The following is an 18,385-nucleotide window of genomic DNA, read 5'->3' as shown; positions in this document are numbered from 1 at the left end:
GAAATGTATGTAACTAACATCCAAAGTCATTCTTAAATGCCGACTTCATAAGATGTGGAATAGAGATGATGACAATAAACAAGTGTGTTTTCAATACCTCCATGCACTGTCATAATGTAACTGATTGTAAAATCCACTGGAAGAAAGGGTTCCCAAGCTTTCCTTGAACGCAACCTTAAACATTAAACATTTCACCTCACCTTCCAAAGGTTTCCAAACGTTCCATTGTTGGTTGGAAATATGTGTTTTGCAACTGGAATGATTGAGAAAACCACTGGAAGAAATATTGCGATGATGATATTTCCAAGAATGGAAATGTTTGTAAATAAACTGACGTCCAAAAGAAAATTTACCAAGTGAAAATATAAATTTCAGATAAAGTATAATTATTTTTTTATGAAGTCTATCTAAAACACAACAATAGTGTATGCAGAAAATGTTAATCGTCTGTTACATGTTTGCTAGATAACACGCGAAAAAGTGAAAAACACGTGCACCACGGACAGCTGCAAATGCACGTGCGGGAAAGGGTATAAAACGATTGCAACGGCAAGTCAGACATCCACAGGGATAAAAAAACACAAAAGAAATGCCACGACTCACAGTCGAACAACGTGAACGAGCCTTGGGTATGGTACAGATGGGAGCCACCCACGCCCATATTGCACGAACCTTCGGTTGCTCCCGTGTGCCGGTACCAACTGAATGCAAAGTTAAAGACAGACAGGGTGGACCGCTGACAGGCCACGAACAGGCAGACCCAGGGTGACCACGCCCCATGATGACCGGTACTTGCATACCTTGCACCTCCGAAATCGCTTCCTGACAGTGACGTCATCGGCGACAAATGCCTTAGGTCACAGGGTTAGTCGACAGACAGTGGCCAGGAGACTCAGGGCTCATGGAATCAGGGCTTTTAGACCATACAGAGGACAGCTATTGACAGCGCAACATTGTCATCTGCGATTGAGATGGGCCCGGACTGTACGACGTTTGCAACGAAGTGACTGGCAGACGGTTGTCTTCACTGACGAAAGTCGATTCTGTATGGTTAGGGCTGATGGAAGACAACGTGTTGGGTGATCAAACGGCGGCATGTTGTGTGCAGGAGGTCGTACCATATGGTGGAGAGAGTGTGATGGTGTGGGGAGGGATCTGTGGGCAGGAGAGGTCATCATTGACGGAAACTTGACAGCTCAGCGTTACATGGATAACATTCTTCGTCCAGTTGTCCTACCATTCCTCCAACAGCAACCACGTGGTGTCATTTATGAGCATGACAACACTAGAGCCGATACAGTCGTGTTCGACAACGACCACACTCTCCAGCCAACCGGCAAAAACTGATCTTGGCCCTCCAAGAAGAATGGCGTCAAATTCCACGTGACCTCATCAGACGACTGACTTTTTCTGTGCGTCGAAGTGTTTTTGCATGTATTGAGGCATTTGGTAGTCACACACACTACTTATGACTTGTTATTGAACGTGAGCGATTGTTTATCTACTCTGCCTATTGTCCATGATTTTGAAAGCTCGAGTTTTGTACCACACCCAACTTTGGGGGGCTGTGACGTCATTCTCGGTCGCGGTATGATTGTCATTTTCAGTGTTGATTATGTTGATATATTGTTCTTCTCATACACTTTACTAAATGCATGTATGTTTTGTTGTTTTTGAGCAAGAGTGATTTCAAACTCTAGTAAAGTTTCTTTTGGACTTCAGTTTAGTTGCAGGTGTTTGGATATATTTGGGGGTGTTTGAAAATATTTTGATAAAGTGAAGGAAGATGGTCTTGTTAATATGATGTAAAACTGTTTATTATCCCTTTACTTTCACTTTATGTTCTTAATGCAACACACATGTTCCCTTTTGGCTTCAATACTCAAGAGTGAAATAGTTTCTGTTCGATAATAGACATAAAAATACCGCCATCATATAGCTGGAATATTGCTGAGTGCTGCGTTTAACACCAAACAAACAAACAAGACATGAAAAGATAAAATTGATTATTATCATGCTGATCTGATAAAATGAGTGAAATGATTATGGTTATTACACAGAAAAAAGAAGAATGCAAGAGACACTGTGGCATCAGAGTGAAGAACATCGTCGACCTTCAACGAACCAAACAATTCCATGACATTTGAAAGCATCACAGTACACTTTATATATAAAATATTATCTATTCACCTTTATATTATATTAGAATCTATAAATAGAAACAAATGCATACACAATTATACAGGTGACATTGATCATTTAGCCATCAGCAAACAAACGCCATCGGGATATAAACTGGCTCATGCACTGAGACAAGGCATTGAGCATGTTGAGGTGTGGTGGTGCTTATGCTATTGTATACCGCGAGGCAATCGTGTGTTCGCGTATAACTCATATTAAACCAACTGCATTCGAGATTTTATCTGAAACTTTTTTATTTGCATCCACATGATACAGTTTAATGTTATTTATCAACCACAGTCACATCAACTGGATACATTCCTTCAGCAACTGTCCAATTCGCGTACCCGTGAAGACCCGGTATAGAATATGTCTTCAGTAACCCATGCTAACGGGATCGGGTGGTCAGACTCGCTAACGCTTTTGATGCATGTCATTGTATCACAATTGCGTGGATAGATGCTCATGACGTCAATCACTGGATTGTCTGGTCCAGACTCGATTATTTACTGACCGCCGTCATTTAGCAGGAATAAACCTGATTGCGTAATCCATGGATTGGGCAAGTTTCATTGCGAAATCACATAGAATGAACAACGACTTAATCTACTTATCAAACATAAATCTTTAAATGTAAAGGTTCAGGGCATTTGTGTACTCTGAGGCATAACGCAGATTAGTTAATTACCAAATCAAGGGGAATGAAAAAAGCGTCAGTGGGAACAATGGATTTCTTGTAAAATATTTGATTTGTTTTCTGTTACAGAAGAGTGTTCCAGTTGTGCTCATGTTAATATGAGATTCACAAAGATAACAGGACCGTTCAAATACTGTTCATCATTGCACACAGAATGTTATGTTCTAAGACTTAAGCGCAGGCTATGCAGTCAGAAGGCCCAATTCATAGAAAGGGTTTCTGAAGTAGTGTCAGCATTCCGCAACAGTGGTGGAGGAACGTTGGTGGTACATTTGGAAGGGGTCAGCCAGGACAACAGGTATCTCAATCACTTGGACGAGGCCATCGGAAGAGTTTTATCAAGATTACTTGAAAATGGCGAACTTTATACTGACATTTATAAACGTAAATGGTTGTGTCAGATTGAAACATTTGAAGACGTGAAAGACTTTGTTCTGATAGAAGTTAAGAAAACTGAGAATGTATGTACTGTGGATTTCAATACTAAAATGACGAATGATGTTGAGAATCTTCCCATCAGCTTATTAAACATGAAGTCACTTTTGAGAAAAACGGAAAGAGCGACACATAGCCGACCTGTGCAAAGGAAACTACCAGATATGGTCCAAGACCTTCAAATGAATCGACATATACAACTGAAATCATTTCGAAAAAAAGAAATGCTACAAGATATGCAGAGAGATGTTGAGGAGATGACTCAGTACATATGGAACAATATGAGCTTAAAAGACTCTATAACATCCATGTCCAAGGTTGTTGGTGGGGGGTCATACTACTTGGGAATCGGTCAATCAATGATGAGAACAAAAGAAGGATATACCACATGCATACCAATATACGAAGGCTTTAAGCTACATATACCAGAAGAGTTGCTGGCAAAACATATTTACAAGAAGTTGGAATCTGACATCTGTGTCTTGGATGGTGACGGAACATTTACAGATGGGCCAAAGGACTTGATCAGGATTACATTCCACAAACTTCCAGTTCAGGGTGCTGAGTCAGTTGTTTTGGAAGTTGCCATTCGTTATTGTCATGGTGTTGTGTTCTATGACAAACAAGGACCCAGAACGTATGTCATAGATGATGGTGGTTCTGTCTGTCGGATGGATCGCTATGAATGGCTTCAAAGATCACGAGTTATGGACTCCCATGTTTAATTCAAACTGTTGAAGTGTAGATGTACAATGTATTACATTCTAGACTTAAAACTACATTTGAATTGAAAAGAAGCCATAGCGAGATGGGGGATTCAGAGACTAATGACATCTGCATTGGGGCTACAGTGCTGGAGTCACTGGCAATTTGAAATCACATTTTTCTACCATGAGCTAAAGGTTGAAGTGGCCAGAATATTTATTGGCCCAAGTTCAAAGCCCTGTCCTCTCTCCATGGAGTATTACCAGAGTGCTGCTGTCCATGTGGTCCGTGCAGCCATCCAAATCCTTATCAATGCCTTAAAGTGCAGCCGTTTCGTGGAGTTTTTAGTATGTTGTTACAAAAGCATGAAACCTGGCACATTTTGTATGGAATGACATTCCAAATATTTTCAAATATGGAGGCCACCCAAACCAAATCCTATGTGGCCGCAAAGTCCAAAATGACAACCATGGAGGAATGAAACTCTAGGATATCTCCTTTGATAATGAACATTTTGGTATACGATATTGGTACAGTTAATTGGCCTTAATGAAGCATGTCTTCAAGATGTGTAGAAGAAGAAAGATAAGAATATTTCTTATCATTTTCAGTTTCACACTTAAGATTACCTTAATCAAGAAAAATAGTGGATTATGATAAAGGTATTTGATTTACAGCTGTTGTGTTGGGTAAATACATTCCCAAATGTTCATTTTTCATTGTATATTTAGAATATGGGTAGCGTTCACATGAACTACAATGGAATTTCATTCCTCCATTGCGATCGTATTGGATCTTTTTGGGTACATGACGCCACTTTAGACTCCACATCACCAATTTATTGTACAAAGTTTCACTTTAGACTCTACATAACAAATTTGTTGTACAAAGTGCCACTTTAGACTCTTCATAACCAATTTGTTGTACAAAGTGCCACTTTAGACTCTACATAACCAATTTGTTGTACATATGAAGCCACTTTAGACTCTACACAACCAATTTGTTGTACATAGCGCCACTTAAGACTCTACATAACCAATTTATTGTACATAAACAAAATTGTCCAAGATGTCTCCCATGGACCATTTGAACTTTCACTCTAGGCTCTACAAAAACAATTTGAACACACTGATGTCAATAATGCCTCTTGTCCATTGTACAATGCCTACTGTACCATGAGCATAACCAATACAATCACCATGACAAGTACCTACACAGCTAATATGTCATAGGTGTGTTAATAATCTCACATTCCAGGTACATCTATTGTTCACCAATTAGTCCATGACGTACATGTATATAGTGTCACACAATTCTCCAATTATACAAATTCCCAAGAACAGTGAATACACTCTTACTTAAGTCTCTGAGTAACCGGTTTGCTCAACGTCTTATTTAAAATGTCTCTTGAGTTCCTTTGTAACCAATTTCCCCCAGAATGTCATTTATAGTGTCATGTTACTCTTTTCTTAACCAATGTGTTAAGGGTGTTGCTGAAAAAAACCGTCACTTAAGTCTTTACTTAAGCAATTTGTACAGGATGTTGTATATAATGTCTTTTTAGTCCTGACTCATCCAATGTGTTCAAGGGGTTGCATATAGCGTCACTGAAGTCTTTACTTTACCAATGTGTGAAAAGGGGTTGCATATAGCGTCACTGAAGTCTTTACTTAACCAATGTGTGAAAGGGGTTGCATATAGCGTCACTGAAGTCTTTACTTAACCAATGTGTGAAAGGGGTTGCGTACAACGTCACTTAAGTCTTTACTTAACCATTATGCAAGTTCGGTTGCATTTAGTGACTTAACCAATTTTTCTATGATATGCATAACATCACTTAAGTGTGTAATTAACCAATTTCCTCAGAATATTGTATATGTCACAGTCAATGTCTACTATCAGGCAATATGTATATTTACTGAAAATGTCAGTCAATATGTGTATTGACAGATTCAGTCAGGCAATGTACATATTGACCGAAAGTTTCAGTCAATATAATGTACATATTCCCATAACAATTTGGATCTATTTTGATCTTACGATGGCTATCAAAGTAGCGTCTATAAGTACTCAGTTGACACAATATATTGGAAGCAATCTGATATTCACAAATGTCAACACGTCACTAATTATATTTGTTTTCTTAATATGTAAAACAGATTAGAAGCCTCTGGTGACCCACATGACATCACATAAAACGTTTATGTTTCTTGAGCAACGTGTCCTCTTCACATAGTTTCAATATCAGGCAATGGTAAGATTCATATATAGTCAGGCCCACTTAACATCTGTGAGTTTCGTTAACAGGCATGTACAATAGCATGTACCCCAGAGTTGTTGTATTCATACATGGGCGGTGGAGTGAGTGAGTGAATATGGTTTTCCGCCGCTTTTAGCAATATTCCAGCAATATCACGGCGGGGGACACCAGAAATGGGCTTCACACATTGTACCCATGTCGGGAATCGAACCCGGGTCTTCGGCGTGACCAGCGAACGCTTTAACCACTAGGCTACCCGACCGCCCCTATGGGCGGTGGAGTAACGTCAAGCACACAATCCTGTGAAGTATTAACGATGATACATATTTGACAAACAGTTTCCTTACAGAGAACACATTGTAAATATAGTACTGATTAATGATTTGTGAGCTTAAATAACATTATCTGAGATTGTTTAAAAGGTGTTAATTTCATAACATGACTCAATACTTGTAACCTATAGCCAACCAGTTTGTCCAGATGCATATGAAATGTTATATATCTGTTTTTTCTGAGAACTTATAACAGCGCAAGAACAGATAAAAATATGAGTCAATGTTTTGTGGCCTATGCTCGTATGCTAAGGTCATGTGATTGTAGAAAATAAAGCACATCCAAGCGTAATAATAGATCAATATGTAAGTGAAAGTGAATCTTGCGTAGACTAACGATTCAACGTATAAAACCGATGTTAAGTCCCTTCCTAAAGTGTTTATGTACGTGTATTTATTAATGCAAAAGAACCCCCAGTCAAATGAGATATCGATCTTTTATACAAAATCTACTATAAACCCAGTGTGTAAAACAGGTTGGTCAAGCATTCCATTAAATTCCACAAACAGGTTTGATATTACGACTGCTATTTCGCTTATTTGTTCGTACATATACACAAAGAAAAAAGTTACGCACACCCTTATATATTTCATTATTGTTTGGTCCCAATAGTTGTAACAGTCATGAAAGATATAATTACGGGAAGAATTATGTTTTCTCGAGATGATGTAATCAGTCATGCGTGACAAAAGCTCACGTGACATGCGTGGTATGCCAATGCAGCATGCTACCCTCGTTAAAATTGCTTACTTAAGCTCGGTTTTAAACAGTTATTCCATGACATTGTGTGACCATGGCACGAAGGCGATTATCAAAAGCCACAAGATGGCATAACGCAGGAATGTCTTGTAATGCCATTGGTAGGAATTTGGGGTATCATCACATTGTCGTAAGCCGTTAAGTCGAGAAACATGCTCAGACCGGTGATGTAAAGGAACGTCCAAGATCCGGAACACCTCCTGTGACGACACATCGCGAAGACAGGAACCTTCTTCGTCTCATACGCCGAGAACCCTAACGTCATAAAACGTCCCTTGTTGAGAGATCACCACAAAGCTGCTCGTTTAGCATGTATTGCGCGACAGAACTGTAATCCGAGAACTTGGAGACGGATCCATTGGTTAGACGAAAGTCGCTTTCTGCTCCACGTCACTGACGGAAAAAAGGATAGTTTGGAGACACCGGAACACGGCCTACACCGCCAGGAACATTAAACCGACTGTTGACTACCGCGGGGGCTCGGTAATGGTTTGGGTTTGGGTCTCTCATGATTGCAGGTTGGATTTAGTCACCATAAGGGGCATCTTAGCAGGGATTCAGTACATCCGGGACGTTTTGAGGCCAGTCGTCGTTCCCCATTTTGACAACCATCCACTGACTACTCGACCTCAGTACATGGATGACAATACCAGGCCTCATCGTTCGCATGCAGTCGTGGATTACATGAGGGCCAATGCAATAACGACTCTATCCTGGCCAGCAATGAGCCCAGATTTGAACCCCCTTGAACGTTTGGGATATTCTGGGGTGGCGCATAAACACACCAGGTCCTCCTGTACACGATTTACGCCAATTGGAAGCAGCATTGCATCAGGAGTGTTTGTAGTTGACCAGTCAACAGATCCAATGTCTGACTGGAGGCATGCGACGTAGGGTGGTATTCGTCATCCGGGCACGTGGCGATTATACCCGCTACTTATCTGTTTCACGTGTCGTGTCAAGTGGAGACTTTCAGGAACATTTTCACATTAAACATCAAACGTAACTCGATTACTTAATCCTGCAGCTCCATACTTTTTTCAGGTATTGTCTAAGGTCAAAAACAGTACCTGTGTTACTATGTTTTTGTCAGTAAAATTCAATCACAACTCACCAATATCTTTTTTATTTGTTGTCAAATGTTTGTTCTATCCGATGACATTGGTATTGCCCAAGTCCTGTGGTCAGTCATCCCATGCCATGATTTTTGCCATTTGTCATGTTTCAGAAATAGGGGTGTGCTTAACTTTTTTCTTTGTGTATATATAACCCTTAGTCTTAGATTTGAATATTAATCCTCCAGCTTATGTTTATGCCAACTGGTGATTAGGAAAGCAATATTGTATATTTTCTATAATATCATAAAGGACATGCTGTATCTGCTTATGGTGTCGGGATATATAAGGTTATCTAACTCACATACTTTAATAGAAACTTACGCTACAAAATGATCGCCTGCACCACAAATTTTACAATCACGTCACAATACTCTGTGACGTGATTTGTGGAATTTTGTTGCAAGATCCACTGGAGAAACAATGCCATGTGATGTCAGCCTAGCAACGGGGTTCCTGGGGTCATTGAGTGTGCATAAGCTCCTTTCAGTGATCTATCATCTCCTCAGGTTGAATAAGCCAAGAGATGATGAGAGCTTTCAATGTTTGTTGTTGTTCCCGCAGTACATAAGCACGCGCTATGGTATTACACAATGTATAATACAGCTGTATGTTTATTAAACAGGGGATCTCTTTAGAGGCAAGTAATAAATATACAGATGAAGCTGAAATATGTAGGAGAACAATCTGTGTTGTGTAATTATATATGTTCACGAATGTTCACTCGGTGTACATGTAATACATAATAAAACAAGAAAGTCCACATATACCAATATCTTCTTTATATTTACTGATATAAATTGGACTAATGTGAACTTGATAGAATATATATATATATATATATATAAACCCGTATTCGACGTAATAAGCGCCCGGGGCGCTCTCAAAATTGGAATAGTGGGCTCTTATTAGAATATAATTTTGGTGAGAACAAAAACAGAGTTGAAAAATTGTAAATTTCGTAGTTTATGCTGACAGCCAGAAATGATACAAAAGAAAAGTATGTGCGTATCATACACGACAGATATATTTTCCAGAATATAATTGCCCACAATTAAGGGTGCATATAACACGCGAGTGTGTATTATACACGAATCAATAAGTCGTGCGCACATTGATCAGTCGGAACGGGTGCTAATTTGGATTGTACACTAGCAAATATATTAGCAAATATCGCGATGGGCGCGTATTAGAGCGGGGCGCCAATTACGTCGAATACGGTATATATATATATATATGCCACTATATACATGTTCTGGGTGTATACGTTTTATATTTTTATGTTTATTTTTTATTTTTGTAAGACCATGTCATTGATGAACATAGTACCCTACCTTAATGTTTTAGTGTTGCTTATTGAATCAGCTCTTTATGATAGCGTTTGTTTGTTTGTATGTTTATTTACAGATTTATTTGGTAAATACATTCCAAACTGTTCATTTGTCATTGTATATTAAGGCTGTGGGCCCGCGTTTGGTTTTGCTCCTCTTGTAGCAGTATTCCAACAATACCAAGACACCAGACAGGGGCTTCACGCATTGTATCTATGTGAATGAAATGTGCTCGAGCATTCAGCGTGTGGGCTACAACCGCCACTTCCTTCCATGTCAAGGGGGCGGTTGGGTAGCCTTGTAGTTAAAGCGTTAGCTCGTCACGCAGAAGACTCGGGTTCGATTCCCGACATGGGTACAATGTGTGAAGCCCATTACCGGTGTGCACCGCCGTGATATTGCTGGAATATTGCTAAAAGCGGCGTAAAATTATACCCACTCACTCACTCCATATGAAGACTCGATTGTTTACAAGCCGTCTTTGTATGGCAGGAGTAGCTGTGCGGCATCAGGCAACAAACATTGACTTTTTTATGCACAATGTGTTAGTGTTGGGTGCCATCGGTAGAGCTGGATATGCTTAACCTTTTTGCAAACACCTGAAGTCACCCCTGATTCGCAGTGTTCCATTCATATAACGTTCAACGCTTTTTTAAATTTTACGCACACTTGTACTAGTATCTATTTTCAGTAGAGATTGATTGTCTTTAGGATTGGCATTGTGTATTTACATGAACCAAAGGGGATCCAGCGTTTTATGTTAAGTAGGGATGTGCGGTTTTATCGGTATACCGGTATATTGCAATACAAATTCATCACGAAACGTGTTTGGCGTATCGATTTTTCCCTCTTTATTCAAACACCACCTGATAAAAATACCTATTTTACAATCGGAAATCATCGGGAACGAACGTTGCTGACAACTTGGAACTAGAGTTACTTTCCTTGATTGTTTATCCAACATGGCGGACGCCTTTGACATCGTGCCGAACAAAAGGGCCACTACCAGTACTGTGATCACTGATCACAGTGCTGGTAGTGGTAAAACATTTGAAATTTGACCAGTTGTATCTTTTGACATTGAGTGTAATTTTTTTCACAATGTTTGATGAGAGACAATGACTGACATGGAATTTGTCATGATGTATAATTCTTATCAAATTTATGTTAATGTTAATGTTTCATTGTTTTTCAAACTGTTTCAGAGAGTAACATCATTCAAATGTGATTGAAAAAGGTTGGAGACTGTGACTGACATGTATATGCCATGATGTATAGTCTTACCTTATTAAATCAAAACAAAGATAAAAACAAATGCTTCATACTCTTTATTTGATTGTAGATAAACATAATAGTACAATTTATTAAAATTGGTTCATAATTTTGACCAAATTGTTAACATTGCAGCTTTCATATTAATATTTGTCAAAGGGATATGAAAAAAGCTTTTCTCTTGGTAGAAATTATTTCCCAATATATTGCAATATGTTTTTGAAATATTACAATATATCGCAATACACTTTTTGGTCCAATTCCCAACCCTAATGTTAAGGGTGGGTGGGGTGGGGTGGGGTGGGTGTGTCTGGGATTATGTCGAAACAATACTTTGTCCCATACAAGGCATAATAATGATTATCCTTCAGACTCTGAACACAAAAATACAGTGTTATGAGGTGAGGTCTTTTTCCAAAAAAGATACACATAGGATTATAGTTTTAAAGAATATGCTTTAGCCTCTTAACACAAAAAATATATTGTTATAAGGTTTTTTTTCTTTTGAAAAAAATATATTTAGGATCGTAGCTTTTATTAAAACAATAGCTCCATACAAAATCCCAGGACACCACCACCCTTCCACCCCCGAATAGAAAATGGGCAGTCCCTAAGTGTGTTATGTATATTAAACCTTATGCACCTACTTAGAAATTATTATATTTTGCATCTTACATCATGTACATCGGCTACTTTTGACGTACATTTTTTTGTGGCCAGACGCATTTGACACATTAAAGCACAAGTTTCAAACTTATATGAACTTTGTTGTTTTTGTATTGTAAATAACCATTTGCATAATCTAGATGCTATTTGTAGATGAAGCTGTATGTAACTTGAACACGATATCGTTTGATACAGTAGCGAATGTGAAAAGAGTCTGACGTTCTATTGCTGGAATATTGCTGAGGGCGGCGTTAAACAACAAAGAAACAAACAACAAACATTTTCTTGTGTGTTTTTAATGTGGGTGGTAATCCCAATGTGATGCAGTTATCATGGTTATCAGACGTTTACTACTTTGGTGAAAATTACAATGGTATACATGGTATGGACACATAGTCAGGGCGGATCATGGATTCGAACCTGCAATTATGGGTTTCTGGCACGACTAGAGACGCAAATCTTCACGCAGTATTATTGAAACCAGCTGTGAGTTTAAGAGGTTTCTTGAAAATACCGTGAGATTTATTTTCTAATTTCTTAAACTATCGTATCTTCTAAATGAGATTGTAGGATAGAACTGTGAAACATGTGGACAATGCCAAGTGTTGTTTACTGTTAATAGCAAGCATCGTAATGTAAATAGAGAATATGATATGAGTGTTCAAGTCAAACTATGTATACAACACGAGTAAGTCGCAAATGCAGCGCAACCACAATTTATGGAATGATGTCAACCTCATCTTCAGCTATGACGTCCGACCTCACGTCGCATTTAGATTCAAATGACGTCAACAATCCCGACCTGGTGACAATACCCTGTTGTCTCGTGACGTGATATGACCCACATATATACAGAACAACAAAAGTTCCTGTGACACTGAATAACATTTAATGCAAAATTATGTTTTTTACCAAATCTGAAACAATTTCGGTTTGCAACAGATAAAAAACTCCTGTAAGTTTTCAAATGGTTTAATTTGCCATACTGACTTCAGAAAATGCGTGATTTCATAAAAAAACATGAACATGCCACAATGTCAATTTACAAATCAATAGCGTGTGTGTCCACCTCTGGTTGCGGTGCAAGCAACACATCCTCTTCTCATGGAATGGACCAGGCGTCGCACAAAGTCCTGTTCGATATCTGTCCATAACTGCTGGAGCATGTTTCGAAGTTCTTGGAGTGTCTGTGGAACACGTGGTTCACGTCGAAGGCGCCGATCCATCTCATCCCACATGTGCTCGATTGGGGAGCGAGCCGGCCAGGGGATGACATTCACGTTGTTTTGTTGAAGATAATCCTGAACAAGTCGAGCAATATGAGGCCGGGCGTTGTCATGTTGAAAGGTAATGCCCAGGCCATGACGACGCAAAAACGGTAGAACAACAGGGCCGATGATCTCGTCGCGATAGCGCTGTCCATTGAGATTTCCCTCTACCATTATCAAGCGGGTCCTCTGTCTTGCTGTAATCCCACCCCAGACCATAACGCTGCTGCCCCCGAACCGATCTTCTTCCATGACACGATGACTGACGTAACGTTCACCTGTCTGCACCACATGCTTGATGGTGGTTTCCTGTCAAAATGGGACGTCTGGTGGGTCTTCTGCCGACAATCCCGGCACATCTCAGTCGGCGACGTATGGTTTGTTAAGATATTCGTCGAAGGCCAGGGATTCTTCTTGCAGTCACTGTTCCTGGCTGGAATCGATTTCGTAGGTGTGTTGTTCGAATCTAGTTGTCTTGTCGATTATTGGTTACGCATGGCCTGCCACTCCGAGGATGGTCTCTGACTGTATTCGTCTGTTGCCAACGTTGCCATAAACACCAAATGGTCTTTCTGTGGACGTTAAATTGTCTTGCCATTCACGTTGACTCGATCCTGCTTCAAGCATACCATTGCCTCCCAGATGCTCATTTTCGGACAGGCATAGCATTTTGTAATGTTGAATAATTGCGTAATTTTGTTGTTTTTCTGTGTGGTTGTTGTCAGTATGATGGTAAACAATGCATATGGAATCCCGTTAACGCACATGTTTTTATACCCATTCTTGGGTAGTGAAATACATGGGGCTTGCATAAAAGTCAACTTTTGCATGGAATGCATGCTTTTCTGTAGCAGTTGCGTTTTTGTGACTTGATTCCATACATGCACTACAATATTGAAAACCAAACTTTACTTGTTTGAAAAATACACTAAATATTGGTGTCACAGGAACTTTTGTTGTTGAGTATATGATTTTTATGAACCCCGATATGCTTGCCCTCGTCATTTATAGATGGAGATTATTACACAAGCATGTGTATCTTACTGGTTTTATGAGTGTCAGAATTCTTGTCTTTCCCGAGCGAGAGCCAGTTTTGTCAAATCATTATGACACACATGTGCGTGTAATAATTTCTTTATTACCCATTATTGCTTCATCCTTTACCATGTTTACAAGAACCTTCACTGATCACCACTGCTGTCCTATGAAACCATAATTTGTCCAATGACGTCAACAATCTACAGTCATTTCTAGTGTGGCGTCATTCCGTCCTTACGTTACAATGAGATTCGAATGACGTCAACAATGCACCGGTGCGCAAGAAGTGTTATTTTCACTACGATTCTTTTTTAACTCGGTTATTTCTAACCCTGTGGCTGATAAAGCATTTCTTAGACTCTTGTTGGCCATGGGTGTCGTCAAGAAGCCAACCATCGCTTCCTACTGGAATGAGGGGGACAACAACTGGCTGGCGTCAACACCTTCCTTCGGGGGGATCATGCCGAGGAATCGCTTCAAAGTTATCATGCGGTTCCTCCACTGCAAAGACAACTCTGTTGCAGTGCCCCGAGGGCAGCCAGATCACGACCCCCTCCACAATATCAGGTCGGTTCGTGATCTTGTGAATGGATCATTCGCAAACTTTCATGGGTATGTTACCTTTAAACTTTCTCCATTCTGATATATCATATGAAAAGTATTGGAACACTATTCATTATGGAACTTATTTCATGTTGAACCGATGTGAGGTCCTATTGAATTAAACATGGTAAATGACAATATGAAAATTACATATACCAAAAATTACAGATTTGTTACATGTACATTTGTAAAACTATTTTTTATTGAAAACTTCTTAAGTAAAAAAAAAGATATAAGGATCTATACCAAAACGTCACCTTGACCATGTTGACAGTAAATAAATAAGTTGTTATCCATACATTGTGTCTATTTTGTCATCCATCAACTTCTACCGGTAAGTAATGCATATCACACACAATTCCTTTTTTTCAGGCTGACCCAGAGTGTTTCGTTGATGAAAGGATGGTTGGCTTCAAAGGGCGACATCACCTTGTACAGTACATGGCCAACAAGAAAGCACACAGATGGGGGGTGAAGTTGTGGATCCTTGCCGAGGCGGGTACTGGCTACACCAATCAAGTTCGTATCTACAAGGGCCGGAACCTTGGAGGACCACCGCCCATGGAAGGTCTTGGGCATAGTGTGGTCCTGGACTTGATGGAACCGCATCTCGACAAGGGCCACCACATCATCTGCAACAACTACTTCAGCAGTCCGTCTCTCTGCCATGCTCTAGTTGACAGGAAGACATTCTGCACAGGAGTTGTCGCCGTCCGGAGGAAGGGAATGCTGAGCTCTTTCGTTGGGAAACGACCACCCAGGGGCTTGACAATTGTGAGAAGACAGGGTCCATTGCTGGCAGTGCTCTTTTCAGACAGGAAGGTCTTCACAATCCTATCTACCATGGATAGTCCAAGGTAAATTCAAAATATTAAATATATTTCTCAATATTCTGTTTAGTGTTCAGCAGTGTTAGAAACTAACAGTTTCAGTCCACTAGTCATTATAATGACATATAGCAAAACCCTTATAGAAGGCACATTTCTAATAGTCCTAGGACTAGTGCCAATTTCTAATGCTGTTCAGTCAGTATGATTCCTACTCCAAGTGACCATTTTCTTTCATACATGTACGCTTTGATGAGTGTCAATAACTTTAAATTTCTCATAAAGATGAAAAGAATATAGAGATTCTATGTACATGTTTTTGAAAAAATTAATATGAAATATTTTATTTACAGAAAGGATGATGGGCTTAACTCACGGGGCCGGTCTGTCACTCGCCCTCAGTCATTAGACTGTACAACACTCTAATGGTTGGAGTTGACCTTGGGGATCAACTCACTGGGGTGTGTATGATCCCCAAGTCCACTCTGTGAAGCTGTGGAAGAAAGTTTTAATCAACTTTCTTCTCACAGCATCAGGTAAGAATTATTTTATCCATTTGAAAATCAAATAATTTGGTAACAAGGAATTTAGGAATAACTTATAATTCTAGATCTATGTCATTACCAAAATTGTTTTCCCAATACGTGATCAAAATACATTTCCTCCTTGTTCTAACCACGAAACTACGCGCTAAATAAATATCGTGCATATTATACGCATCATTCTGATTCAGACACATTTAGTGTAACAAGACAGATGTTCCGATTGAACATTTTAGTCAGGCATCGGTTACCTCCCTTTATCGGCTTGTCGATCAGTCACTTGTACGCGAGACGGTTCGCGCAGTTTCAAAGAAAGTAAACATGTTTCAACGCGATGGAAAATGGGTGTGCGTTGGTGTGCGTGAAATAATTTATACATTGTGTAACTCCATGATGAATAAGCTTTTAGAAAATACTACATGTTAGTTTCTGAAAAATATGTACATAGGAGAAAATCGCTGTCAAAAACAGAACATCTTGCTCGATTTTTGCACATTTTTCTCCCAATTTGACCGTTTATTATTTTTCTTATGTGAGGTGAGGTGAAATTGGGTTTAACGTCGCGTCCAAGATTATTGCACTTATATAGCGACGTGCATGCACGTGTATGTGTGTGTGTGGCTGCTTGTACTAGTCCGGACTGATGCCGATTTATAGTGCTAGCTCACTGAGATACCATGCCGCAGTTTAACATGAATACCCCACTCAGACACAGTATACTGACTCCGAGCCGACCAGTCCTTGTTTTAGCCCCTTAATGCCGAGCGCCAGACAGGGTAACAACAAGTACAATCTTTTAACGTCTTTTTGTATGACGCGGCCCGGGATCGAACCCTGGACCTTCCGCTCTCCGGGCGGACGCTCTACCACAAGACCACGGAGGCGGTCTATTTTTCTTATGACATTTTTTTCATGTCATTCGATAACTAGTAGAATGATCAATAACTGTAGTTAATTTTGTTTTATTATTTTCACAAATAACGCTTGTAGATACATTTTTGTGCAACATGCAGAAATCCATGGTCCACTGACAGGCCGTCACGCATACGAGTGACCCCCTCTCCATGCTCTCAGGTGGTCACTTGTACGCGAGACGTCCTCTACTGATTACTACCAACCATACGGTCATAATCATGATAATATCAACCAATATGTAATGAATGGCATTAACTGAATACAATAATGGAATAATTTCGCATCTGGTACCACTTCCACCATGTCCACTGTTTATTCATTGTACTGATTAATCAACATGAACCTCATCTTCTGAACAGCTATTTCATAATGTTTGATTTTAATGTTTCATACTCATTTCATTTCAGTTAATGCCTATCAGACATTCCTGAACACTCATGGTAGAACGACCTCCCGTCTGGACTTCCACATGTCCCTTCTCCACTCACTCGTCGGGAACACTCATGTGAAGAGGAGGACTGGCAGGCCCAGGACCCAGCCTCCTTCCCGAAGACTGGCCGGACGTCACTTCATAGAAGTGCTGCCTGAAGGGAAGAGGAAACAGTGTGTTCTCTGCAGAAGGAGACAGAGGACCATCGATGGCTCCGCAGGAAAGGTCAGGACCTGGTGTCCTGACTGCACGTTGGCCTCTGTGCACGCTGTTTCCGTCAGTATCACACAGCTGATCACATTGAAGAGTGAAAGGCTGTGTGTACTGGCATATGATGGAACATGACTCATGTTCCATCATATCAACCCTTCAAGCAGTTTCCCCATCTGTGTGCTTCATTGTAAATAACTAGTGAGTGAGTAGGACTTACGCCGCACTTGCGATATTAAAGCAACATCACAGCAAGTTGTTGTATATATGTACTTATTGTAAATTTTTCATGTGTGTGTAAATATATTAAAGGATGTTTTTGTGAGAGATTATGACGTAACACCGTATTTCCAATATAACAGCAACATCATGACGGTTCATTGTAAATAGATCATTGTCTATTGTAATAATAATGTACTTATTGTAAATGAAGTGAGTTTGTTTTATGCCTCTTTTAGCAATATTCCCAAAAATATGGCAGTTTAATGTACATATGTTCATATTATGTTCTCTATTTATTGTACATGTAATTAGTGTGTGTATGTAAGGATCTGTTTGTGAGTAGGAATTCCAACTGCATCTGCAATATTCCAGCAACATCGCAGCGAATCTTTGTAAATAGATTATATATATTGTATATATATATATACTTACTGTAAATACTTAATGTGTATATTCTCCAATGTTATACAAGGATATTTCTGTGAGAGAGCATGACTCAATGCTGTATTTGCAATATAACAGCAACATCACAGCGATTCATTGTAAATAGATTAAATTATATTAATGATATATATA

At 39.6% G+C, this 18,385-nt stretch overlaps 1 protein-coding gene across 1 annotated transcript; it reads left to right on the top strand.

Annotated features, from left to right (window-relative positions):
- Window positions 1-14,430: 14,430 nt before the first annotated feature.
- On the top strand, window positions 14,431-15,524 carry LOC125379246. Its single transcript, XM_048395496.1, has 2 exons — window positions 14,431-14,631; window positions 15,036-15,524. Exons 1-2 carry the CDS (start codon window positions 14,431-14,433, stop codon window positions 15,522-15,524), a joined length of 690 nt encoding a protein of 229 aa, XP_048251453.1.
- Window positions 15,525-18,385: the final 2,861 nt, after the last annotated feature.

The sequence above is a fragment of the Haliotis rufescens genome, unplaced genomic scaffold (assembly GCF_023055435.1).
Source record: "Haliotis rufescens isolate VD_foot unplaced genomic scaffold, xgHalRufe1.0.p SCAF_14, whole genome shotgun sequence".
Taxonomy (NCBI): Eukaryota; Metazoa; Mollusca; class Gastropoda; order Lepetellida; family Haliotidae; genus Haliotis; species Haliotis rufescens.
This window is presented reverse-complemented; position numbering and strand designations above follow the sequence as displayed.